Here is a 27,767-nt window from a genome sequence, read left to right as displayed (position 1 = left end):
ATGAACGTCAGAGTACGTAATTAATATGTATGAGATACGCATGTGGGCGTTACCTAAAAAAATACAGGTGATTGACGGGCGGTTTCACTAACGTTACATCCATACAGCTGGCAGCTAATGATAGAAGTTAGAAACAAACATTTTGATTTTCTCAGTGTTTCTTCTCCTTCAATGGATGACAGCTTAAGTGAAACACATGGATAAAATGCCAGTCTTAGACATTGTCTACCGATGGAGCCCAGAGTTTGTTAAAGGCTGTCTTTCGACATATGAAGAACATACTTGCATCTCGGCTGCTCTTTACGTCTTGTCTGCTTTGATGTTACTGGTTTCCTGTTCACTGTGAGTGTGGTGTGACTAAAAGTAGCCGAAGTTTGTAAATGGATGAACTCTTCATTCGTCGCTCCCTCTCAGTCTTCTTTATCACAGATGCAAAACGCGAAGCAAGAGTTGGGGTGATGAAGCAGTCTGCGCTTTGTATTGCTTCGTGGGTAACTTGTGCAGCGCAGTGGGCGCTTTACTTTCAAAACAGTTTGATTTTCAGGTGAGAAATCAGTTTAAAGTTCTCAAATTTCACTGAGGAGTTTTATTATTACCTCAAAAGCTTTGAATCAATGACTGTTTGTACACCTGTCGGCCGGAAGAGCTACCGTTCAATGGCATGAGACTGCTTGATATCAGCAGCTGTTCACATTAATGTGCTTTCTAGGATATAAAGTAAAAGGTTTAGACATCATCACGGTGTTTTGGGGTAACATTAAAGCCTTTTGTGTAAAATAAAGGGCGTTAACTGATCTCTAATGCTGCCTTTGTTGGATTTGGTGACTTTGATATATGTATGTTGATGTGCATGTCAGACCACTGATCAAACTAAAACCTTAATATGACCTAATTCAAGAATGAAGACCTGGATGAAGATTTTCTACAATTACATGTATCAGCTTTAACGCACAACAAAAGCAGTCGAATCGCAAAAGTTTTGTTTTTAATGACAAAAAGAAACATTCAGATGTATGTATCCTATAACTTACAATCTGCAAAGGAGTGGAAAAATGTTCAAATACTCCATTTAACGTCAAAGAACAAAAGCACAAGTTTATAAAAAAATTTTTTTTTCATGATTTCTGTAATAATAATGGTTTAACTATAAACAATTCCATTATTACCCACAAAATTGACCATACCACAAGCTAACATACTAGATGGGGTGTTACATACTGTACTTTCTTATAAAAAGTACGTTAAATGAAAGTCACATGTTCTGTCCATCTGTTGCAGATTTCTATGGCTTCATATATGGCAATTTTGGATGTTGTCCATTTCCTGTCAATATCTTTCTCCATTTATTTATGGTACAAGTCAAAAAAGGGTAAGGATTTGATTTCTCTCTCTCTCTCTCTCTATGTATATATTTATATATACATGTATCACTCATTGGTATAATTGTGCTTTCAATCATCTACCACAATAAATTACTTATCAATCATGTTCTTAGGAAAGAAAATGAGAATGGTGTCCAGGAGAAGGAGGCAGAATTCTCTAGTGGTGTGTCTGCTGTTTGTAATGGGCGGCAATGTCTACCTGGGTTTGCCTGTCCATTCAACTCCAGTAAAGGTATCTCCAACCATGAGGAGACCACTCGGAATGTTCCTCAATGTAAGTAAACTCATTGTCAAAAGAGACCGGAGTATATAGAGCCGTGCCATATCTGATACTATATGTAAACTTATAACATATGCAAAATACTGATAGGTCCGTTTTAAGCAAGTGTGACTTTGCTTGTGTCTTTTGGGAACAGGACCATACTGAGAACCTTGGTTACATGCTGGGTCTTCTGTCCTTCGCAATCAGCTGGACTGCTAAGCTTCCCTTCATCCTGAAAGCTGTGAGTAGCATTTGTGAGCACTTTTGCAATCTAAATATTTATTTTGAGCTCTTCATTCCTTTTGTTTGGCTTAAAGAAATAGGTCACATAAAAAGGAAAATTAGCTGAAAATGTTCTCCAAGCCATCCAAGATGTAGATGAGTTTGTTTCTTCATCAGAACAGATTTGGAGAAATTTAGCATTACGTCAGTTGATCACCAGTGGATCCTCTTCAGTGAATGGGTGCCGTCAGAGTCCAAACAGCTGATAAAACTGTCCCAATGTGTCTTTTTTTGCAGTATAGAGGAGAGCAGAATTCTGCTGTGCATGTGTGCTCTAGAGTTCTGTGTTCTGTAGCTGGATCTCTTTATGCATCTGCCATTCTTCTCTATGACATGCAGCCAAGATCTTTTGTCAAAGCAATGCCATGGATACTCTCTGCTATCAGCTGTGCAATTTTGGATCTTTTTGTATCCTTTGACACAGACTATAAATGACTCTTTTGAAGTTTGAAAAGACTGCATTTAATGTACCAGTGTTCTCAGTCCGCTCTTTAACTTTGATGTTCAGATTGTGGTCATCATCTGTTACAGATCCAATCATAAACGCCCTTCTGTCCGGTCTTTAGACTCGGATACTGAATCTTTACTAGGTGACTCTTCTGTCGCGGGTCAGCTGTGTAACAACAATGTTGAATGCTACAGGAAGAAGCACCTCTCAGCAAGAGGCATTTCTCCCAAAGGGACTGACATGGGACTCTACATGGATGTCAACATACAGCCAATGAGGAAGGTTTGCACTTTTTTTTTTTTTATTGGTTAAGCGGTTTTATGGTTATAATAATAGTTGTCTATCGAAAGTCATGGTATATTTGACTGGTGCCTCTTCCAGGTTTGTCTCAAGGAGGTGACCATCTCACGGGACGGCTCTTCAGAGAGTCTTCCTCTAAAGAGGACTGTCAGGGTGGTGCGGGTTGATGAACAGTGTTCTTCTGGTACCTCGACTGATTCGTCCTCTGTTGGCTCTGAACTAGAGGTTAGAACACCATTCTTTTTCTTTTCAGAGCTTTGACATGACTCAAAATGAAATGACCCGACCTGTACTGTCTGAGAATCTGAGACCTACACGCGTGATTTCATATAGCTGAATTTGTTTATGCACAAAACAAGTTATAAGTAAAATGAAAATAGAACATAAATAAAAAATAAATGAATAAAATAGTGGTAAAAAAATTACATAAAAAATATATAATAAATATATAAAACTAAAATAAAATGTATCCATGTATTATTTAGATGTATATCATAATTTAGTATATTTATAATTTAAGTATATAACCTTAAAAATTATAATAGACTTAAATTTTTTCATTCATTATTCATTATATTATTACAAATGCTATAAATATAAAATATATAAGATATATTATAAATAAATTGTAACCATTGTAATTTTAGATATTTTTATTTTAAAAAAATTATATTTATAAAAATGATGTTTTTTTTACTTTATCTGTCTGTCTGTCTATCTATCTATTCTTAAATAATATATAAAATTATAGTATATAATTTTTCATTAATTAAACTAACACAACCTAATACATGGGGGGAAAAAAGAAGTGGCAGTACTCATTGTTTTGAACTTGCTGTTTGAATTTGCTTACTGGATCCTCTGACTTTCCAGGAGTTTACTGGTTTAAAAAGATGCGATCGCAAAAACCTACTTCTTTTGATTTATAAAGTATTGTTTTAATTATGTACTTATTCAAATTAGTAATCAATAATGAATTATTATTCTACTACTCTGCATCCCCCCCTGACATTCTCGTGACCCACACATTGAAAACCCCTGAGATAGACCGACTACGCTTGCATTCATTCATGTAATTTTGTAGAGATGAGAGGTGACCCCTCCTGGGTAGTGTGTGCATGGGCGTAGAATACGCGGGGGACAGGTTTCTGACTTTCTGACAAGTGTGTTCCCATAGAGGTTTTCAAAGGCTGGTGTGAATAAATCTAGATTTAAATTCAAAGAGACAAGATAGTCTGTGCATGACTTGATGTTTTATTTGTACAGTCATGGCCAAAAGTTTTGGCAGTGACATAAATTTTGTGTTTTGAAAAGTTTGCTGCTTCAGTATTTGTAGATAATTTTTCCAAGTTTCTATGGTATAGTGAAAATCAATGAAAAGCATATCATAAGTTTTAAAGGCTTTTATTGGCACAAAAATATAATGAGTCAATATTTACAGTGTTGACCGTTGTTCTTCACAACCTCTGCAATTCGCTCTGGCTTGCTGGATGTTAGCTTCTGGGCCAAATCCTGACTGATGGTGATTCATTCTTGCCTTATTAGTTCTCGGAGTTGATCACAATTTTGGGGCTTCTGCTTGTCCACTCGCCTTTTGAGGACTGACCACAGGTTCTCTATGGGATTGAGATCTGGGGAGTTGCCTGGCCACAGATCCAAAATTCACTCTTATCACTCTTGCTTTGTGACATCATCTCTTCTCAGGTGTTCTGTCATCTCAGGTCTTTGTAAGGGCTGGATTCAGACTAGAGCTTGTGTAATTCCTAGTTATCACGGGATGCCAATCCTATTCCAGAGTTTGGGAGCCAAATGTAAAAAAGCTCTACCTCCTTTAGTGGTCTTTGCTATCCAAGGAACTACCAGGAGTCCAGACTTTTGCGACCTTAGGGTGCGGGAGGTATTGTTGCATGATAGAAGACTAGTTATGTATGCAGGAGCTAAACCATTTAGGGCCTTAAAGGTTAGTACTAATATTTTGAAAAACTGATGTGGAACTTAATAGGTAGCCAGTGCAGAGAATATAAAATTAGGAAAATATGAGAAAAATATTATAAAATACAAATTATTGTATTCTATAATATTGATTTCTTAGCCAACTAAAAATAAGAAATAAGAGAAAAATAAAACTTGTAAAAAAAAAATAAAAAAAAAAAATTGACATTTCTGTCCCCCTCACTTCTGAAATGATGGCTGCGCCCCTGGTAGTGTGATTTATACAGTGTAATTTCTAATCATCCAGACACTGACGCTATGACTCTGAGTACCAGCAACATGTTAGAAGTGGTACAGGCCCACTTCAAGCACTGGAGAAACTAATATTGAGCATAAAATGTATTAATTGGTGGCTGCAGTACTGCTTTCTGAGGGTAGATGGTAGCATTGATTTAAAGAGGAAAGGTGACTTGAAACAAATCACATGCAAAATGTGTAAAATAAATGTGTTTGGTTTGAGTGTCTTGACAGTGTTTCAGAAGGATTTATCTACCGTATTTAATCATTACTGCTTGCACACGTTTCTGAAAGAAAACTGACTTTAATCTAATCACTCAATATAACATCTCAATAGAAATTGTACATGTAGGTACTGCTGAAAATGTTTTTGTGTTGCAGTCTAGTCCTTTCTTGGCTCTTTAAGTGGCTTTTAAGAATGCCAAGTGATTGAGGATGTCATTTAATCTAAAACATAGGCAAATCACCCTCGATGAAAACAATTGAACTTTGTTTTATTCACTAAACAGGAAAAAGCTAAGCATGTGAACCTCCTCAGACACTGTGTGTGATACAGTGACAAATGTATGATTTCTGATAGCTGTTACTGTAAGGAAATTGTTGTTTACAATCAGTTACCAGGTGGAATTTTAAAATAAGTAATATAATTTGTTATATAATGACTCCTAACTAGCTGTGAGAGTTGAACAAAATAATTAAACATATTTTGGGCGTTTTGGGGTAGAACTATGACAAATCAAAATGGGAGATTCTTGCAATTTCTTTCCATTGTGTCATTTACTGTAAGCAGTTGTGAAGGAGAAAGCTGGGCTTGCTGTTCTAGAAGTTCTTGTTGTTGCTTAATTGTCCTGCTGTTTAAGATCTGTAATAAAGGAACAGGGCAGGAACTTTCTGCATCAGAAGTGGTACAAAATGCTTGTTCAGTCTACAGGAGATTTGGCCCTCTGCTCTGCTATTTTAAGAGCGGGTCTGTCACCCGCCCGATGTATGGAGAACAGTGGACAGGCCAAGGGGTTTTCTTAACTCTGTTCTTTGAGGAGGGGTTGTTTGTGTCTGTGCCTATATGCAACTAAACATTCCTGTGCAGATACTCAACCCTTAAAGGAGTAGTTTAGCCCAGAACAAAGTTTTACAGACCCCAAATCATCATGTTTACAACTTTATCTCATTTCAAACCAATACGGCTTTCTTTGTTCTGTGTAACACAAAAGCAGAATACTTATACTTATCTTAATTACTTATCTATAAAATGTTCTTTTTAATTACTTATTATTTGTAACTACTTTAACAATTATTTCTTAAATTACGTATTAAAGGCATTTTATTAAATGATTCATTAAATGTATTTATTAAATGCTTTTTCTTTTATTTTCTTTATTTATTAAATGTATTTTGAAATTATTAAATTACTTAATCAAGGAATTTTATTAATTAAATAATTAAAATAAGCATTTTATTTATTAAATTTTAATCATCAATCAATGCGTTTTAATTTAATAAATTATTTTTTGTGTTTTTTATTATATTATTTTTAAATACATTTATTTTTATTTTATGATTCTATTTTTTTATTATTATTTTTTTTGCTTTAAAGTTTGTATCATTATTAATAAAGTCCAATGTTATTTTTATTTATTCATTCTTATCATTCATATTCATACTGTACACTTATTTATTTATTTTTTTTCCTGTGATTTTATGAAGTGGGACTTTGAAGAAACAAAAACGCGGTGGATCCCGGTAGAGGAAGCTCCTGCAGATCTGCAGAAAGCAGAGGCGTTCCCTCTCCAGGAGTGGCCAGCAGGTTCGATTTCAAAGTCAACCGGCAGACCTGGTTCTCATGTCTGCTTCTGTAACCCAGCACAGCTAACGGAAAAGCTGGCGTCCACATAATCTGACAACTAAACCCGATGCCACTCGGTTTGATGATCATGCATTAACATGATTTGAGTGTATTTGAAGTTTAATAAAGCAGTGTAAAACTACATGTCATGTTCATATACTGAGTGTAAAGCTATTTATGTCATTGTTGATATCACCAACATGCTTTTTTTATGGAACTTGGATGGTCAAGCACAGTTTTGAGTTTACTTGCAAAGCTGTTGTGACAGTTTTCTCATACAATACAGTACCTATTGTTACCAACTTTAGAAGGCTGATCTACTCTTGTGTCCTTCCCTCACGGCGACTAATGCTCCCGGCACTTCCCTGTCATTCACGTTGAGGACTTTTTCCATTGTCGTCCCTTTCCTCTCCAGAGCCATGCTGTTGATTAATGGGGTGGCTCTGAAAACCTTATCAGACTTGTCGTTTTCATAGACGATACAGAACACTGACAAATGAAGGGAGGTGTCACATTGACTGCCCTAATAAAAACAATATCACCCTTTTGCATGCTCGCCAGGTCGGGAGGTCACTTCCTTTATTTTGATAGTTAGCCAGACTGGACACAGTCCAGCAGCCAGAGATAAGGTGTAGACGAGACTGTGAGTGTTTTCAGCGCCTTCGCTGGTATCCAGACTTGGCCTCCCATGCTCTTTGTATCTCAGTCAGTCGGGTTTAACAGTTGGATATTAGACTTCCTCAAAGCATGATAGCAATACAATGTGTTGATTAGAGTATGTCAAGAACATGATGACATTTCTTGTCCTGGTGGCTTTGCATTGGGAATGTGAATAATGTATTGGCCCAAGCACTTTTCTTTTGGATTGACATGTACTGTATGTCATCTTGAACTTGCTACAAGGGGGCAGAACAAGGTGGCGTGAATTCAAATTTAAATTCAGTCTTTTTCCGATACTCCATTTCTGCTTTTTACTGGAGAAAATTTTCCAGTGTGGTTTTGAAGGAATGGTTTGCTTCAAAACTTGTCATTTTATCACATCCTACAAAGACACAAGATCTCCAACATTGTGTCAGAAACATGTTGAACATTGGCTAAACAGATGAACAGTTAATGCATTCAGTCACTTATAATAACAGTCATTATAATAACGTCCTCAATGTAAATTATAGAAGAGCAGTTACTAGTTAGACCTCAGTTTGACTTTCAAAACAGCCAGAAAGGTGTGTCTGAAACAGTCTGAAAGGTTAGATTGAACTGACAAAAAGATAAAACATGGACAAATAGCTAGACAACTCATTCTTACATAATACAGTCCCTCAGTAAAACAATACAGCTTCTTATATCACCATGATTTCACTTTTTCTCTACTCATCACTTTCACTTATTGCATGTTGCACATCATATTGATTTTAAGGCAGATAGCGTATTGCTGTAACTTCAGGCTTATGGACAGTAAACTAATCTATGAAGTAGAGCTGAACACATGTGGAAAAAGAGGAAGGTTTGTCAATCTATCTTCTTGTATGTGTTGTTATCTGAATATAATAAAGCCCTATTGCTGTTTATCAGTATGCATGGCGTGTTAATGCAGTATAGCATGCATGATTAGATAATTCTTAGGGTCACTCTCTCTCAGTGTCAATAAGGATTAGCTCAGAGCAGTCACATGGCTCTGTGGTGACGTCATATCCTGAATATCACAGAATGCAGTGTTGCCAACTTACCAATTTTGTTGATAATTTAGCAACTTTTCAGACTACAATAGCAACTTTTTCTTCCAAAAGTACCTAGCAACAAATTTAGCAATTTTAAAAAAAAATTGTTTGGCAACTTTTGATAGGTGACTCAGACAATAAAAAGGCACACATTTTCTATCCAAATTACACAAAAAGAGGAAACCACAGATGCCTAGCAGTACACACATCACATGAACTGAGTTGAGCTGCTATTTGCAATTGTTCAATTTAATAATAGTGATAATAATAATAATTGAATATTTTTTTAATTAAATAATAGTTCATTTATGATACACTTTGTTAGTAGCTTGTACCTGCGATTGTGTTTGTTGATCAGTTAGTACACTTTAAGAAAAATGGAAAATCTTCCAGGACATTATCCATTGTAACCCGGAAACACAATGCATAATTTAAAATGCAGGTAAAATTCTTTCAGCTAAACATAGTAGATTGTGCCTCAGACTTTTCTTAGAGTGTGGCATACTAACTAACTACTAATACACTGCTTAAAGCATAGTTGTTGAGAATGTGTAGAATTACTAGTTTACTAGCTATTAAAAAAAAAAAAATTGTAATCATTCAAAAATGTGTAAGTGTTCAGTAATTCAGTGCATTTAAAATACAGTTATTTATATTTTAATATTATATCATGCATATTGTTTTACAAACAAATCTAAATTAACATATTTTTTTGCTGAGATTGAATGATGTGATAATTTTGCATCGTGATTGCGCAATGACATCACAATGACATTACAATGACATTTAGCAACATTTAGCAACAAATTGACCTTCTTTTAGCAACTTTCTCAGAAAATTAGTTGGCAACGCTGCTCAGAAGAATTATTGCAACATTCCTCGGGAGGACTTTGAAATAATGCTGTCAAATCAATCCTCAAACAAACAGATCGGTATACTGAGATATAAAAAAAATATTGAAAATAGATCTCCTCACATCATCTAACCTCTTAATACTTTCTGAAATTATTGATAATAATCAGAATGTAAAAGAGAAGACCCAGGGCAAGTTGTCACATGTTTTACTCCAATATTAAGTCAATTTCTGTGTAGTCAAATACAGGTGCTGGTCATATAATTAGAATATCATCAAAAAGTTGATTTATTTTACTAATTAAAAAGTGAAACTTGTATATTATATTCATTCATAACACACAGACTGATATATTTCAAATGTTTATTTCTTTTAATTTTGATGATTATAACTGACAACTAAGGAAAATCCCAAATTCAGTATCTCAGAAAATTTCTATATTGTGAAAAGGTTCAATATTGAAGACACCTGTTGCCACACTCTAATCAGCTAATTAACTCAAAACACCTGCAAAGGCCTTTAAATGGTCTCTCAGTCTAGTTCTGTAGGCTACACAATCATGGGGAAGACTGCTGACTTAATAGTTGTCCAAAAGACGGCCATTGACACCTTGCACAAGGAGGGCAAGACACAAAAGGTCATTGCAAAAGAGGCTGGCTGTTCACAGAGCTCTGTGAAGGAAAAGGGAAGGAAAAGATGTGGTAGAAAAAAGTGTACAAGCAATAGTGATAACCGCACCCTGGAGATGATTGTGAAACAAAACCCATTCAAAAATGTGGGAGAGATTCACAAAGAGTGGACTGCAGCTGGAGTCAGTGCTTCAAGAACCACTACGCACAGACGTATGCCAGACATGGGTTTCAGCTGTCGCATTCCTTGTGTCAAGCAACTCTTGAACAACAGACAGCGTCAGAAGCGTCTTGCCTGGGCTAAAAACAAAAAGGACTGGACTGCTGCTGAGTGGTCCAAAGTTATGTTCTCTGATGAAAGTCAATTTTGCATTTCCTTTGGAAATCAGGGTCCCAGAGTCTGGAGGAAGAGAGGAGAGGCACACAATCCACGTTTCTTGAGGTCCAGTGTAAAGTTTCCACAGTCAGTGATGGTTTGGGGGGGCCATATTATCTGCTGGTGTTGGTCCACTGTGTTTTCTGAGGTCCAAGGTCAACACAGCCATATACCAGGAAGTTTTAGAGCATTTCATGCTTCCTGCTGCTGACCAACTTTATGGAGATACAGATTTCATTTTCCAACAGGACTTGGCACCTGCACACAGTGCCAAAGCTACCTGTACCTGATTTAAGGACCATGGTATCCCTGTTCTTAATTGGCCAGCAAACTCGCCTGACCTTAATCCTTGTGAAGAGGAAGATGTGATATGCCAGACCCAAGAATACAGAAGAGCTGAAGACCACTATCAGAGCAACCTGGGCTCTCATAACACCTCAGCAGCGCCACAGACTGATCGACTCCATGCCACGCCGCATTGCTGCAGTAATTCAGGCAAAAGGAGCCCCAACTAAGTATTGAGTGCTGTACATGCTCATACTTTTCATGTTCATACTTTTCAGTTGGCCAAGATTTCTAAAAATCCTTTCTTTGTATTGGTCTTAAGTAATATTCTAGTTTTCTGAGATACTGAATTTGGGATTTTCCTTAGTTGTCAGTTATAATCATCAAAATTAAAAGAAATAAACATTTGAAATATATCAGTCTGTGTGTAATGAAAGAATATAATGTACAAGTTTCACTTTTTGAATGGAATTAGTGAAATCATCTTTTTGATGATATTCTACTTACATGACCAGCACCTGTACTGTAAACTGTAAATTAGCAACAAACACTCAAAATAACCCTACATTGAAACAATTAAGAGTCAAAACAATTAATAAAAACAGCAAAAAAGGTACTTTTCACAAAATATTTAATAAATAGTATTAAATGCACTAATAGCCTTTTTGCGTATTTATTAAAAACAATACACGGTCTGGTTTGAAGATTACGGAGCCCTGCACGTCACCTGTAGGAGAAAAAAAAATCAATCCGTCCCCTCAGTTTATAAACCGTGCTCACGAATTCTTAAACTGTTCCCTCGGTTTAACAAATCGTGCCCACGGATTAATAAACGGTACCCACGAATATCCAATCTGTGCGCTCAGATTTTGTAAACCGTACCCTCGTTTTTTGAATCCGTACCCACAAATTCATAATCCTTGCACACGCTTTCGCAATCCGTTCCCTCGGATTTGTAAACTCACAGATTTGTGGCTCCGCCCCCACCGGCAGATTCATTTCTGTTTATTAAACAGTATTTTTCATAGTATCCTATGAGACCATGAGCTGCACTCACAAAATAGTCTTCTTTTTAGCGTTTATTTTACATTAATCACCAATAGGATAAGACACCGCCGCCTGTGTTTTATAGCCTACAATAAAAGCTAAAAAGAAGAATAGAAAATTCCCTGAATTTTCTAAAAAAAAATAAATAAAAATAAAACAATTTTTAAAAAGCAATGTTATAATAGGCCTAATTATTTAATAATAAAGCGTGCATCTAACTCGGGGGGAAAAGTATAATTAAATCACCAAAATAAGTCTTCATGTTAAGAAAGAATAGTACACAAACATTTCCAAAACTGTAAAAGGTTATTTAAAAAATAAAGCATTCATTAATTATTTTATGACAAACATTTTTACTGTCTTAAGTGCACTCATTTATTTAGCCTATAAATTAAAATAATAATAGTAAAAATAACTATTACTTTTATTATTATTATTAGCCTACATATTATTACACAGGCTATGCATAAGAAACTTTTATCCAAAACGACTTACAAAAGAGGAACAAATTACTCCAGAGTCAGTCACAATGCCAAGTTTATTATACAATAATAATCAAGTGCTAAGATTATCACAAATTAAACAAGATTTTGATGCACATCTTTCTTATTAAATTTGCTGTAGGCCTATTCCACTTAATAATATTCAATAAAACTGTATGTTAACACGTAGGCTACCTTTAAGCTTTCTGCATGAATCCGTGAGTACAGTTTACAAATCCGAGGGAACGGGTTGCTAAAGCGTGCGCACGGATTATGAATTCGTGGGTACGGATTCAAAAACCGAGGGTACGGTTTACAAAATCTGAGCGCATGGATTGGAAATTCGTGGGTACGGTTTGTTAATCCGTGGGCACGATTTGTTAAACCGAGGGAACAGTTTAAGAATTCGTGAGCACGGTTTATAAATTTAGGGGACGGATTGCAAAACCGTCGCCACGGATTGATTTTTTTTCTCCTACAGGTGACGTGCAGGGCTCCGTAGTAGCTAGATGGGCCTGTAGCGCGCGCTCACACGCACCTGACGCAATTCTACAGTGACCTCATATCCTCTGCATCACTTCCTGTGCATGCTGAGGCAGATCTTGGCAGTCAAGCACATTTACACACTCACTCACTCACTCACTCATCTTCTGTCAGCAGTAACGTTACACTCGAGCTGAGCCCGCGTCTTTTTGTCCGCGATCCTAGCGCTTCCATCATGACCCAGAGGTGATCCTCGTTCCCGGTGGTTCTGGGTGAGTGCGATTTAAGACACATGCAAACACGCGGTCGCGCGCGCGCTCACTCACGCGCACACAAACACACGCACGGATCTCTTCATTGATGTGTCAGTATGAAGTCATGGCTGCCTTTACTCTTTCTTCGTGTGCTCGGTCGGTTTAATTTCATTATTAAATGACTGAAATGAACTAGATCGTGTTCTATAAGGATGTAGTGAGTAAAGACTTAATTTATATAGATATGATAAGCCAGTAACGCTGTTGTGATCTGTAGTGGAGTTTGTGTACTTTGAATTTTACTGTTTTTTTTTGTTTGTTTTTTTTTGCATCCAGCGGCGTGAGTTAAAGGGATAGTTTACCCCCAAAATAATTTACGTATTCTCAAGTCCTTCTAAACCTGTATGACATTATTTCTTCGAATGAACTCAACCGGAGATGTTAGGCAGATTGTAAGGGACTGACAACCTCAGTCACCATTCACTTTAACAGCATCGTTGTGCCATACAATGAGAGTGAATGGGGACTGAGACTGTCACTCTGGCATCCCCTTTTGTATAACACAAAAGAATAAGAATTTCATACAAATGAAAGAATTTTCATTTCTGTGTTGATTATTACTTTAAGTAAATGCATTTAATATCTTTTTGGAGTATTTAAAAGTTTAGCTGAGCTTCATGAAACTGCAAAAGAAAATATGTATAAGTTGTGTTGGGTGATGTGTAACGTTCTTATGTGCTATGCTGGTGTTTTATTTGTTATTTTGGGGTGAAATCACTTTCTTGAGCCTATACGTGTTTAATGGAATTATTATTATTATTATTATTATTATTATTATTATTATTTTATTATTATTATTATTATTTTAACCCTAGACTAACAAACTGCTGACAGAACTTTTAATTAGATGTTTAATTAATAATTGTCTTAAATCCAGCATAAATGTCTGTTGGGGTAGCTGACATGTAAAGATGTGACAGGATTGTCCACCAGCATTTACAATGTTGTAAAAATTTATTTTTTCCAATGAATGCTGTCAATTAAATAATCCTGAAATAAATGTATCATGGTTTACAGAAAAAAACATTAGTTTTTTACTTTAATTCGAATTATTTCAGAATGCTTTGCATCGCAGGAATAAATGACATTTTAAAATATTAAAACAGAAAGAGTTATTTTCTAATAATGTTTTTACAGTATTACCGTTTTTGCTGTATTTTTAATCATATTAATACAGCCTTGGAGAGAGATTTTTTTTCTTTTTTTGGAAACAGATTTAAAAAAAAAAATCATTCTGACCCTGAACTTTTTTGACCGGTAGTCTATGTATGAATATATATATATGAACCTAAAACTTGATTTTCATGTGCATGTTTTACATTCTCGAGCTGCACTGTTATTGTTTCTAACTAAATGATGCTTTGCTGCTGCATTTGAATCATTATAAGTTTTAACTTTGGCATTTGTTGTTTTTGTACTTTGGCTCATTTTCCATACGCTTCTTAGTATGTGTTTTTAATGAATGGCTAACTTCATTAGTGACCCCTTTTGGCCCTCTTTATATCTTCTAATGTTAAGATCCGTCTCAGGGGATCTGATCACAAGTGGTCAGCTTATACACATCGCTCGTATTAACATGCATATCAATATACCTCACACTGTCAGCCATTCACTGCATCTTGACAAGCACAAACATGTTTCAAGCTAAATTATAAGCTGTTGTTGTTCAGTAGCTACATTAGTTGGATTTGCTTCAAATAATCTGTCTCTGCATGTTGATCTAGAGTGAAGAAGCGGTGTGAAGTTTTCTTCATGTGTGTGCGTGGGCTTTTAAGAATTTTTATGATCAGTTTAAAACCCTGAAGCACAGTGGATGACATTTGGACGTTTACACCATCTTTTGCTTAGTCTGGTTGGTTGACGGTATCAGTGTTTTGGGTACAAAATTAGTCAAGTACATTTATGTTTAAAAGTTTGCTGTCAGTTTTTTATTTTTTATTAAGGAATAAATTTTAGTAAGGAATTATTAGTTTTCTTTCACTAGCATGCATTAATTTAATCAAAAGTGACAGAAATCTTTTATAACATTTTAAATGTTTTTACTGTTTCAAATAAATTTAAAGTTCTTTTGAACTTTACAGTCATCACAGAAGATCCTGAAAAAAGCATCACATTTAACAGTTTTTTGTTGTTGTTGTTGTTTCCACAAAAACATTAAATAGCACAACTGTTTTCAACTTCAGTTATAGTAAAAAAATGTTTCTTGAGCACGATATCAGCATATTAGAATGACTTCTGAAGGATCATGTGACACTGAAGACTGGAGTAATGATGCTGAAAAATCAGCTTTACTATCACAAGAATAAAATATATTTTAAAATACATTAAAACAAAAAAAAAAATTATTTTAAATTGTACTAATAATTCACAAAAATAACTATTTTTACTATATTTTTATTAAAATAAATGTAGCTTTGGTGAGTATTCTTTAAAAAACATTAAACAATCTTACCGGCCCCAAACTTTTAAATGACAGTATAGGAGAAAAAAATGTGACTCAGCTGGCTGTCATTGCTTAAGGTTAGTTGATTTATATGAAAAAAGTGAAATCAAAATCATTTAACAGAATAAAAAGGTTAGTTTTTATCTTACTGCGGAGGTCAAGTCTAGGGCGCCGCTAGTCAGACATTGATGTATGTTGTTCAGATGTGGTTTATAAGGGGCAGGAGGGTTCACAACAGCTTTCAAACATTGCAACACTTTTGTGGAGTGTAAATATTATGATTTGTTTGGCTCAAAAGCATTAAATGTTGGTGAATCTTTAGCAAAGAGATACGATCAGCGTAGAGCTAGAAGTGGATCACCATGAATAAAGTGACTGACATATCTTTGACATGGACAAACTGGATTTCAGACGTTTGTGAGGTTTTGCTGTCATGTGCCGAAGAGCTTTGAGGTGATGCCGAGATTACTCACAGAATACTTTTAGTAGATTCACTCTAAGACAACAGCGTATGACAGAAAGTCTGCCAGTGTTGAATCAGAGCCGACGTGTGACATATCGTGACATGGTGCAAGTCTCTTGTGCAGCCTTCAGAGTGTTTGCTCTCAGAATCCTCGACGGCAGTGGAATGGACAAGACCTTTCTAGCTGTCTATATGTGGTTTACCTGAACTAAGTCCCACAAAAAAAAAAAACACTCTGTTTTTGGGAGGTGCGATAAAAGACACTGGATTAAAATAGTAACTAATGTAGAATTTGGAACCAAAGTGTGAACCAAAAAACACAGCCAAAAGAGACAGCCAAACATGTGAAACAAGACTTCAAGAAAAACTCTTGATAAGTTTAATTTTTTTATTTCAATCAATCTTCATAATGTAAGTTTAACAGAATATTTTTTTTTAATTATTATTATTTTTCAATCAGAATGCCTAAGAGCATCTGATTCTAATTAAATACATTTTTTTTAATTCATTCAATCATTATGCCTCAGGTAAGAGAGTCTGAATGCTAGATTTAAAATGTATTTTAATTTGTTTTGCATAATTTTATTTATAATTTCAATTAGAATGCCCCATGTAAGAGTGTCATGCCTGACAGATGGATTCTTTAATTTTTTCTTTTTCATTAACTAAATGTTCTTTCTTGTCAGTGTATTAAAGGGTTAGTTCATCCAAAAATTAGGTGTATATGACTTTCTTCTTTCAGACAAATCCAGTCGGAGTTATATTAAAAATGGTCTTTGATCTTTCAAGCTCTATCGGTGCAGTCAGCGGGTGTTGCATTGCTTCAGTCCAAAAGACGTGAAATAAAAAGCGCCCCTCCATAAAAAAAAGTGTCTCACATGGCTCCGGGGGGTGAACAAAGGCCTCCTGTAGCAAATCGATGCAATTTTGTAAGAAAAGATCCATATTCAAAACGTAACAGTCACTTGAATCTAGATTGCGCTCACTGTTGTGAACAGAAGCAGTTCTGGGAGGATGACGTATGACGTCAACTTTGCACATGTGCCGCTTAGAAGTGACGCATGCGAAAACGCAGCGGAGAGATCAAAACAAAGCAACGGTCACTAATTAGAAAGTACAAAACAAGGATTTGTAAAGAAGAATGTCGGAGGATTTCGATATAAGCAAAGAGGAGACTGGTTTCCCTTTGCTAAAGTAAGGAAACTTTGCTTCTTTTGATCCTGTAAACAAACGTTGGTTTTCACGAAACTCACCGGCACATCTGCAACGCTGACCTCATACGTCATGCTCCTGGAACTGCTTTTGTGTACAACTGTTGGCGCAAGTTACATTAAAGTGATTATTTTGTTTTGAATATGGATATTTTTCTTACAAAAACACATTGATTCGCTACAGGAGGCCTTTGTTCACCCCCCGGTTTCATGTGAGGCACTTTTTATTATGGATGGATGCGCTTTATTTCACTTCTTTTGGACTGAAGCAATGCAACACCCGCTTACTGCAACGATAGAGCTTGAAAGATCAAAGACAATTTTTAATATAACTCTGAATGGATTCGTCTGAAAGAAGAAAGTCATATACACATAGGATGCCTCGGGGTGAGTAAAACACAGCCTTATTTAAATTTTTGGATGAACTAACCCTTTAAGACTTTATTTGTGTTTACTAGACCTTGTTTAACTTTATTATATTTCCGAATTGATAAAGGTTGGTTACTGCACCTAAAATCATAAGGAACAAGCTAAAATCGTAATCTTTTGAAGGTCCATAGATTTTCTTTTCCAAGTGGCATTGACAATGGGAGTTGCTAATCCAAGACCATGTGGCCAGACTCTGTTCCCCTTTTCTGTTTGATCTTTTTGTTTTTATTTCTGCCCACAACCGTTTTCTTTTTCAATAGATACACCTCCATTTTATTTTTCTCTCTATTTTCTTTTTCTTTTCTCTCTCTTTTTTTTTTTTTGCTCCTCCAGTCCTCAGCTATGAAGTCAACCGTAGTACAATAAAAGCCTGATATCTTGCATGAAACGGTCTTGGATTGCATGAGAATCAGAAATATTCATAGCAAACTTTCAATGGTTTTATCAAGTAGGCACTTAACTGGATAATTGCTCAAGAAGATAAAACAAGCTTTCCAGGTATGCTTGGGTTTATTTATCTTGTGCCGACTTTTAAATTTTGTGTGAATGAAATGTGTGGGGTGTTTTTTACACTTTTACACTTTAGCACCTTCTTAAACAGGATGACAACAGTTGTATAACATTCTGTGAGAATTTCTCATGGTCAAGAGCTTTGAAGTGTAAGGAGGTTGTCCTTTTTTCTTCTTTCTTTCACTACTTTGATCATGTTTTTTTGACCCGAGTTATTGACCGCGATGGATTAGAGCGCTTTTTTCTGCGCTGTCCTTGACTACAGAAGAATCACTTCAAAAATGCATGAGAAAAGCACACATTTGTTGTTCTCTGGATCCCAAATGACTGCAAGAAATGTGCCCATGAATTAGTGAACCGCTTGTCCAGCTGAGAGTCAAGCTGCTTTGCCCTGTTGGGTGTTTGATACTTAAATGTTTTTCAAATGATTTTAGAGTTAGTTGAGCTTTTTCAGTAAGGACTTTGAAGCAGATTTCCTGTTAAGTTGAATATTAAGGCTAGCATGTAATGTATGATAAATAAGAACATTTTAGACCTGAAAGAAACATTTCAGAAACCCAATGAAAACCATATACCCTTATTCCAGTATTTCAGTAAAATATGCCCTTATTCTTGTATTTTCTGTCAAATTAACATAGTTACTACAAATTTATTTTTATTTAACCATTGAAATTTTGTACACAAGTTCTTCAAACTTCAACCTCTTAAAATATTAAAGAATGGGGTTAGGTTAGTACTTTGGACATGTTTATATGAATGTTGTGGTAATCATTCAGTATCACTGCCACAATATTTATGGGGTTTTATTACATTTTTAACGGTTTTATTGGTTGTTTTGGTTCAAGGTTTAAAATTGACATCTGTCATCATCAAAGCAATCTAAATATTCTCATTATAAAATTATGTTGTTGTGTCTTATGTACAATGCTGTCACTTTTGTGAGACAAAGCTGTTAAATCAATACTATAAGTGTTTAGGCATTCATCTTTTTTTTTTTTTTTTATACAGTCTTTGTAGAGCAAATCAGCTTGTTTTCTAAGTCTTATTTAAATGTATTGTGTTTCTATGGAAGCTTAGTAGCTTAGCCTAGTGTTTTCTCTCACAATTTTTCCTGCTCAGTTTTATCTTTATGATTCCATTCTAAATCATGCAGCCAAACACTGCTTTATTGTGACAATTTAACCCAGCGGTTAGCACCATTGTTCAGGCCAACTAATTATTAAACCCTTACCGTCTATCTTACCGCTTATCAGCAAATATGCTATGAGTCTGTTCCGTCATTATTCATATGAATTATCCTCCTAATTAATGTTTAATGTTTTTAACCATTTTACACTTTTACTGAGAAGAAATCTGAGCGTGGAAAGAAAAAGAGGGAGAACTGGTTGTGTCATGTGCTAGATTCAAAAATTTTAGAAACAAATTTTTTTTTTACAAAATGAGATTTGAGACAAATTATAAATGCAAATAATTCCTTTTATTATTGTTTGGACAAAATGCTGACATTTCTTTGTGAAATTGAAATATGAAATTTTACAACAATCCCCAAATCAAATAATTAAACAACACAAATTAAAGAAATCTCTTCATATAAACAAACTAATGCTTTGCCTGTGCGCTTCCATTCAGTTAGAAGCAACCACTGGATTTAAATCATGATCCAAACAAAGATGCTGCATGAGCAGTTTTTAATCTAAATTAGATTGTAAAAATTCAAAATTTGAAGCAAAATCAGAATGGTCTGACTTTAACTTTGTGAAATGATGCTATATAAAACATCTGAACAAGACAAAAACAGCAGATGGGCTGAATGCGATGCTGATTCAGTCTCTGCCAGCAGGAGGCGCATTCTGACAGCACTGATACAGCGTTTCCTTGGTTACTGCTGTAAACTGCTTTGCAGTGCAGTTAGCCCCTTAGCTTATTGCTTCACGCCATGCCTAACAACGGCCCTTAGCTGTTATAAATTCACTGTAAACCACGGCTTCACGGGCTTATTGCTTTTATAAAATAGTTATTCCATATACGTAGTAAGGTTTCACAGAATAAAACAGAGCAAATAAAGTGTAATGATACAAATAAAAACAATATTCTTCCACCAAACAATGTAGATCCTTTAAAAACAGTTGTGGTTCCAACAAAACGGTTGCTGATCAACACAGAAATAAACACATTTGTATGTTTGTTGTGTAATTTACAGCAGCTTCGAACGCAGCTCAACCAATCAGAATCAAGGACCGGAACTATCTGTTTTATAATATGCATTATACAGAGTCAAGATGAAAAGAAAATATCATCTAAACTTTTCTAAAGACAGTCAGTTCCCCTCAGAGATACATTCATATAAGCTCCTACCCCGAAATGTATCGCGATTCGTTTAAAATCTCTACCGCTTTGAATCGTCACATACGATATTTGTATCAATTTTCAACCATTTTGCAGTGCATCGTTACATCCCTATTAAATTTTGTTTAATTTATTTATTTATTGGCACTCAGAATTAATAAATATTTGTGCTGGTCATTTTTTATTTATTTAATTATATAAATAATAAATGCAGTTAATAAGTGTAGTGTAAATCACTCTGCACAAAAGCATCATCAGAGGATATGTTTACACAACAACGATTGTACTAAAAATTAACAACACTGTTGTTTGAATCACCTGCCACTTGTTTTTAGTTGAAAACGGTGTCATGTAAATGATAAATTAGTAAATTATGGTAAAGGCTGTCCAACCAATCAGGTGAGGTTTAGTGTTGGAGCACAAACCCTCATAGCACAGAATAGCCTGGTAACCTCTCTGAGCTTTATTTGATTCAGTTTTTATTTAAATACAAATTCAGATGATTTTAGTAATGCACTCAGGATATAAATTTCCTGTGGGCTTTATGCTGCACTGTTGGCGGTGCTGTGAGTTTTGGCTTATTTATATCGTTCCCAGTATACCAGCCAGACACGTTTGTTTTGTTAATGTACAGAGCCCTTTTCTTTTTCATTTCTTCAGTGTCTTTGTTCCGACATTTAAATCTGAGAAAGTGTTTTGAAACCTTGAACCACTGGTCACTTTAATGTTTTCTCTCACTGCGAACTGCTTATGAAGGCTCTGTAAATCTTTTAAATGTTCCTCACATATCTCATTTGAGGGAGCTACAGAATGCTTACATTAAAAGACCGAAGGCTGTGTGATTTGTGGACTTTAAGATTTCCTCTTTTGTTTTCTCTCAGGAGTCCAGGTCTGCAGTGAGAGAGTGTAAAAGAGAGGTCTCTTTATAGGTGAAAGGATTGCCCAGGGCCACAGCACCCAGGATCTGAAGGAAAGGTAAATCAGCTTCCTTTGATTACTCCGCTGCTGCTCCTTCCTATACAACAAAAGCATATGATAGTAACCTGGAGCTGTTCAATCCCAAAACAGAAAATATGACCCTTAATAGCTGTGTTATGTAACCACTATTGATTTGGATATACTATAAAAAAAAAAAAAGGTCTTTCATTTTTCAGACAAACTGTTTTAAATGTTGGTTGAACTATTGGTTGAATGTGGAAAAAGTTGATTTTGCATAAAAAATAAAATAAAAAAGTCAGTTTTTAGGCCATTTACCACAAACAGCTTATTATTAAACAACAAGAACTTCTAATATCAGCTCTGGTGGTGAGGATCCAACTAACAGGCTCTATATAACCTTTTCAGTTTGCTCAACAAACTGATGCACAAGTTAGGCAAACTAAGAAAGTTCTGCATCACTGTTATGTAACGTTAATGCTCTGCTTAATTGAAAAAGCAAGCTTTCTAAAATTAAATACAAAAAGAAAAAGAAAAAAAAACTTTATTTTTGTGATAGAATTTGTATTATGTTTGATGGAGAAGCACAGACCAATTTTAGTTAAGATTATAAAATAATTTTTTCCTAAGTTAAATATATTTAAAATGTCCTGAACCTATCTGCCTCAAGTTTTTGTGTTTTCTCTAATTCTGGTGGTTTGTTTGTATTTCTTTATTTATGAAATGAATTACGGTGCATCATATATCTGTAATCTGTACGTTTTTTTTTTTTTTTTCTTAATTATTAAATAAAAATGTATTTTAAGCCAGTTATTTGTCAGCAGCCACTTTAAAATAATTACATTACATGAAAATAATTATTGGTATAATTTTAAAGTCAGCATGAAATAAATGAATGTTTTGGAAATACATGTTATTGATCTTATTGCAAACCATTTATACATTAATATGTTGTTTTTAATTTTAATTATAATTTTTAATCAAATTGTTTTTAAGTTTCTATTTCTTATATATCTCAAAAAGCCAATCAACATATGATGACTAAAACCAAGTCCATGCCACACTCTTTTTCACTTTTTTTTCACAATACAGAAGAAAGATTTGTCACTATTTCTGTTTCATCATAACTTTAATGTTGCATACCTAGTAACAAAAATATTAGTTCATTCACTCCAGATTGCTCTGTGAAATTCAGCCTCAGTCTGCGGCTCATGCTGATATTACTTGGTTTTAAGACAGTCTTTTGCTGTCAGTTGAAGCTGGGTTGGTAACCAAACAACAACAACAAAAAAATCTAAATGACTTCTTGCATACTTACATGACACATTGACGTGGGTTGGGTAAATAGGCCTGTCAGGTTTATGATTGCAGAGTTTCTTTGCTTTCATTGTACAGTCTGCTTGCATTCGCATTCGCTATTTGTGTGTTAATTGTAGCCGAGAGCAGAATGTGGCCGTACAGCAGCTGCTCCAGAAAGGTAAAATTGTAGGAAGGGTAGGTCCTGGATTGGGTTTCCCTTTTCCGTGGTGTGCTTGTACAGGTGCAGGGGGCTGATAAGATCAGGGCCTGTGGCAGAGGGCAGGGAGCAGTGTCTGCCTAATATACACTCACACACTTTCCCTGTTTTCTGTCATGCTGCCTCCCTGCTGCCCTATTGTTGCGGTGACCACGCCAGCACAGTGCTGGTTTCCTCCCTGCTGTCCCTCTCCGATTAGCACGCTGGACCTCCATTTTAAAACCTAGTGAGCAGCCTTCTAGGGAAATATCCTAACCATCATGGAAACCTCATAAGAACTGATCTGGAACCCTCTCAATAGGCAGTAACTCTAGATTCTTCCTGTATAGGAAGCTTATCACTCCGTTTCTTCGTGTACAATGATTGTTACTTTAAAGGCCATGTTGCATGGTTAATTTTTCAACGAATTTGTGCAATTTGCTTGTTGGTAATGAACATTTAAACTGTTATCCATTGTATTTTATGTTGTTGGTTATCACAAAATGGAATAAAATACGAAAAAGTAGGTACTATCTTACAGCGGTTTTGCAACGATTCTCCTTTCCCCCACAATGCATTGCATTACGTCACATTGGGGAAAGAATTTACCAAAGCCCGCCTTGAGAGCGACTAGAGAGACGAGTAGTGGACGAGAGTATTCAGATAGCGCAGATTATAAAGATAAATAGATAAATACATAGATATAGATAGACAGACAGACAGATAGATCGATGGATAGATATCGACCAACAGCGACCAAACGCACTCACTTCTTACAGCAGCAGCTTTCCAACGCAGCTTCCACACAAGCACCAGCCAAACATAGCGACAGACACGCGGCTACGTTTGAACAACATTTTCACCGGAGAAGAGATAAACGCTTAGAAACGCCCATATAACTAGTATGATGCTTTCTATTTCTAGATGACAAAGACAAAGTTTACCAGTACGACACTATGACAAAGGTTACTGGTACTTATCTGAACTAACGTCATGATCACTGCCACTAGATATATATATATGTGTGTGTCGTTATTGTGCACTGCTGCTCGTAGACTAGCTCCAGTGCTCATTGCTGCGTTGCTAAATGATAGCAACTCACCAGACCACTCACCAACTCTCCACTCATTCTCCGCGGACCATGCATTTAATTGGCTTTGCCGGCCATCAGTTCTTGGCAATTCTCATTTGCTCTCTCTATCACGTCTGGCTGGTTCAAAATTATAGGGCTGCGGGCCATCATACATGTTGGCTCTTGCCACCTCTCTTCCTTACCCCAGTTTTTATCATCGCAACGTTACATTGTCCTAAAATCGTTTTTTCAACGTGTACCACTTGCATAAACATCGCGTCCGTAGGCAGTATTAACTTAGGGGCTGTCATTGTTGTTTCGCGTCCTGTGTGACGTCGGAACTCGGAGTACATCGATCTAGTACGAGTTCACGGGTGGGAAGTCACGGGTTTGACTGCCGTTCCAGTGCACTTTCACGGGTTTTAAGGTTGGAAAAACACGGGTTTAAGGGTTGCCTGGAACGCGCGCATCATACTAGGCTGAGGCTACCTCTTCCTCCACTTCTCCCCAATGTGACGTCATCCACCGAATTCCGTAAAAAAACCCGTTAATACCAAAACGTAAAAAACTGGTCTTTAAGGCCATTTTTGAGACATTTTTAAAATGATATACATATCTTGAGTGATTTATGTACCCATTAATCGACAGTGGTGGTTAACCTGCAACATGGGCTTTAAAATGCTTTCTATGTAGGGGGTTCTGGAGCTTTGCCAGAAGAGTGGATTAATGTTCCTGATGGGCCTATAATGTCATGGTGTTTTAATTGCCATCTGAATGTATGCTGTGAGCAACCCCTCTCTTAAGTACAAGCTGCTTGATTGGCTGAGAGGCTGACCAATAGGAGAGCAGAGCATGCCGATGAAGAGTATTTGATGTGTCAGGACATTTTGATTGGCTAATACCAGTGTGAGAAGAGCTTCTGCTGCGTTCTGATTGGTCAGGGGAAGATTAATGAGATATGAAAGTAGATGTTTCAGTCAGTGTAAACGCTAAGATCATATTTCACCCCAAATTTGGTAATTAAATAAATTGGATCACTTCATGTTTTTCTGTAGGAATAGGTTTTTTTTTTTTTTTTTTTTTTTTTTTTTTGGACCAAGAGTTGGTGATTGAGTTGTGACATTATTTCCATAAATTAAGCACAATTTTCTCCTAAATTGTCATTACTGTAATAATTGTAAAAATTATTGTATTTAGTTACTATAACATAAAACAAAATAGCTGCACTTTTCTTAAAATCTGAATCATTTTAAAAGCAGTAAAATTTATTACTTGGATGTAAAAAAAATAAAAGTAAAAACAATTGAAAAAGGTAATAAGTCTCCCTTCCCCCATCAAAATTTTGTATTGAGAATACAATAATTAAATGTTCTTAATTGTTCTGAAAATAATGTTATGGTGCAAAAAAATATTAATTGTGCTAAAACACATTTTTATTTTACTGTAGGTTGCCAAGCTTGACAAACCTCATTCGGTTAAGATATCAAAAATCAAGATAATCGTGAATTAGTTGTGTAAATATATTGTAAATAGTGATTTAATACTTTTATAACACAGGGAGGGAAAAGCCATTATTTATGGCTAAGACTTTGTTCAGCTGGTGGTTTGTAGAGATAATGACGGATTGTGCCAGTTTGTTTAATGATTATGAGAGCTGGAAAGAGCCTTTTGAATGACTGAGCCCAGTGTTTTTCTCCGATCCCCTACTCTTTCCTCTGCAGAGAGTTTCGGTTGCACACACATACACATTCCTGTCAATCTTCAAGACAACTGCACTTGCACAGTCATGAAATATTTAACCTTTAGTCTCTCTCATCGATGTTTGCATCCAAGGTCCAAGATTAACACCCAGCCAGACCAAATGAGAATAAAAAGCAAATAGACTTGCCAGTTGGATTATAATTTTATTATAGTTGAATTTGAATTGTAAGAATGATAGTTTGACTCTTCTGATGTAAGTGATGGGAGCAGTTCAGTTTCAAAGTGCCTGTCTCATGTTTATTTATTTATTTTGGAATCAATCTCGCATTAAGCCATTTAATTTATTTTATTATTTTATTTTAATTTATTTATTATTTTTATTTTATTTCACCATGAATATAGCCTTTGTTGATATGTATTCATTATGAAAAAATAACCCCACAATCCCAAAAATATGTTTTTTAATAAATAATAAATGCTTAAAAGTAAATAATAAAAATCTAATATGAAACACATAAGATTATAGGAAATATTTATGACTGGTAAATTTTGTCAGTTCACCCACCGTTGGTGGAATTCGTTTTGAACCCCATGTGTAAATAAATCTCTTTCTTTTTTAGTCATGTGTTTGATTGTGGGCCTGGCTCACTGGCTTGCCAGCTGTTGTCTGGCTCTCATATGTGTCTGAGAACACTCAGCGTGGCTCTCAGCTGTAGCGCTCAGGATCGTGACTCAGAGGAAATTCTTCTCAGAGAGTTTGTGTTTACTTGTGCACATGATTATGTGTCATCTCAGGTCAGGTAGTTGTCAATACAATCCAGTGGTTTGTATGATGTTGTTGTTATTGGGACATTACTCAATGTTTAATGAACAAAAAAAAAAACTTAGCGTGTGATCTCTCTGTGTGTGTGCAGGAGAGCAGCAGTTATCCAGGCAGGACTAAAGATCAGGATGGAGAAGGAAGATCTGAAGATTGTCAACAGGGGTTTGGAGGATGAGATGGTATGGTTCTCCTTCCAGAATTTTTTTCTTTTTTTTCTCTCTTATAAAGTGCATGAGCTCATTTTCTTTCTGTCCAGGAGCTGAGTGGGTATCGGCTGTGCAGATGGAAGCTGGTTCTGGTGGGTTTGGGTGGTCTCTGTACAGGCGGTTTTCTCTTCCTACTGCTCTATTGGATGCCTGAATGGTGTGTGAAGGCCACCTGCACACGGTCTGCTGTCAGAGACGCAGATGTCGCCCTCTTACAAAGCACTGTATGTATTAAACCTCAGTTAAACTTTTAGGGCTCTCTTACACCTCATACGTATATATACTATTTTGTATACCATAAACACAATGCTTTTTTATTTTTTATTTTTTTGTGTTCTATACTGTAAATAAATATTTACAGTATAGAACAATACACATACATAAATTATGCATAATAAAACTACAGACAGTACATTTCAAAAAGTAAAAATTAATTTCATGTTAATACCAGAATTAAATATGCCTATATGTGAAGTTTGACTCCTTTGCTTCATCAGTGCACGTCTTTCTGCCTTATTTCATATAGGAGAGTTTAAGAACACTCAGTATTTAATATAACTATGAATTGTGTAATACTTAGACGTCATGTTGTTCAGTGGTAGATAACTCTCAAATCTTAGGCAGATAATTTGTGAATGGCTGCCAGTCATAATTATAGTGCGGTGGTGTGCTGTAAACATGAATGCTGGCAATTGAATAAGTCACTTGTTAAAGTGATAGTCACTTTTTTGAAACTAAATATCACCTTGGAATTCTTTAATGTAGGGGTGTGATGGTACACAAGCATGATGGTTTGTGTACCGTTACAATGCTAAGTTTTCTAATTTGCCTGCAACTTTTTTTTCTTTTCATTCAAATCACAAGTTGTTTTAGTTATTGCCTATTTGAAATGGAAAAGGTCTTTTTTGTATATGTGTGTGTGTTTGCGTATAATTTCTTTGTTTGTTTGTCCATAGGATGAGTTCAAGCGCTGGTTTCGAGCGAAGGTTCGGATAATGCTGGCCCCTGGGAAGGACCCTTACGACAACCTGGCCTCTCAGACCGTCTCCCATCGGGCCAATGACCACGCCCACAACCCCTCTGACTCCGCCCCTGGGAAAATCACCCGGAATCCAGAGGACCAGCATGTGCCGGTATCATACACATAAAATCCATCACATCCTTCCCAAATAGTTCTGCATTTCCACAAATTTCTGTAT

General features: G+C 35.8%; 2 protein-coding genes across 3 annotated transcripts in view; both read left to right on the top strand.

The window, feature by feature from the left end:
• The first annotated feature begins 47 nt into the window (after window positions 1-47).
• tmem44 (transmembrane protein 44) lies at window positions 48-7,213 on the top strand. 2 transcript variants are annotated; one of them, XM_042766647.1, is made up of 9 exons: window positions 48-342; window positions 415-544; window positions 1,279-1,369; window positions 1,496-1,656; window positions 1,799-1,885; window positions 2,266-2,334; window positions 2,435-2,656; window positions 2,756-2,899; window positions 6,608-7,213. In XM_042766647.1, the coding sequence occupies exons 1-9, from the start codon at window positions 197-199 to the stop codon at window positions 6,794-6,796; spliced, it is 1,239 nt and encodes a 412-aa protein (XP_042622581.1). In that variant the 5' UTR covers window positions 48-196; the 3' UTR covers window positions 6,797-7,213. The 2 variants fall into 2 exon arrangements, with proteins under 2 accessions (XP_042622581.1, XP_042622580.1); XM_042766646.1 differs by having other exon boundaries at window positions 2,164-2,334; window positions 6,608-7,208.
• Window positions 7,214-12,706: 5,493 nt separating this feature from the next.
• LOC109096200 (polyamine-transporting ATPase 13A3) overlaps window positions 12,707-27,767 on the top strand; it is a 35,337-nt gene continuing 20,276 nt past the window's right edge. The window contains 5 exon segments of the mRNA XM_042766645.1: window positions 12,707-12,891; window positions 21,217-21,310; window positions 26,454-26,541; window positions 26,619-26,792; window positions 27,525-27,701. Coding sequence (XP_042622579.1) covers window positions 26,491-26,541; window positions 26,619-26,792; window positions 27,525-27,701 — 402 coding nt within the window. The 5' untranslated portion in view covers window positions 12,707-12,891; window positions 21,217-21,310; window positions 26,454-26,490.

This window comes from Cyprinus carpio, chromosome A11, assembly GCF_018340385.1.
Source record: "Cyprinus carpio isolate SPL01 chromosome A11, ASM1834038v1, whole genome shotgun sequence".
NCBI classification, from domain to species: domain Eukaryota; kingdom Metazoa; phylum Chordata; class Actinopteri; order Cypriniformes; family Cyprinidae; genus Cyprinus; species Cyprinus carpio.
This window is presented reverse-complemented; position numbering and strand designations above follow the sequence as displayed.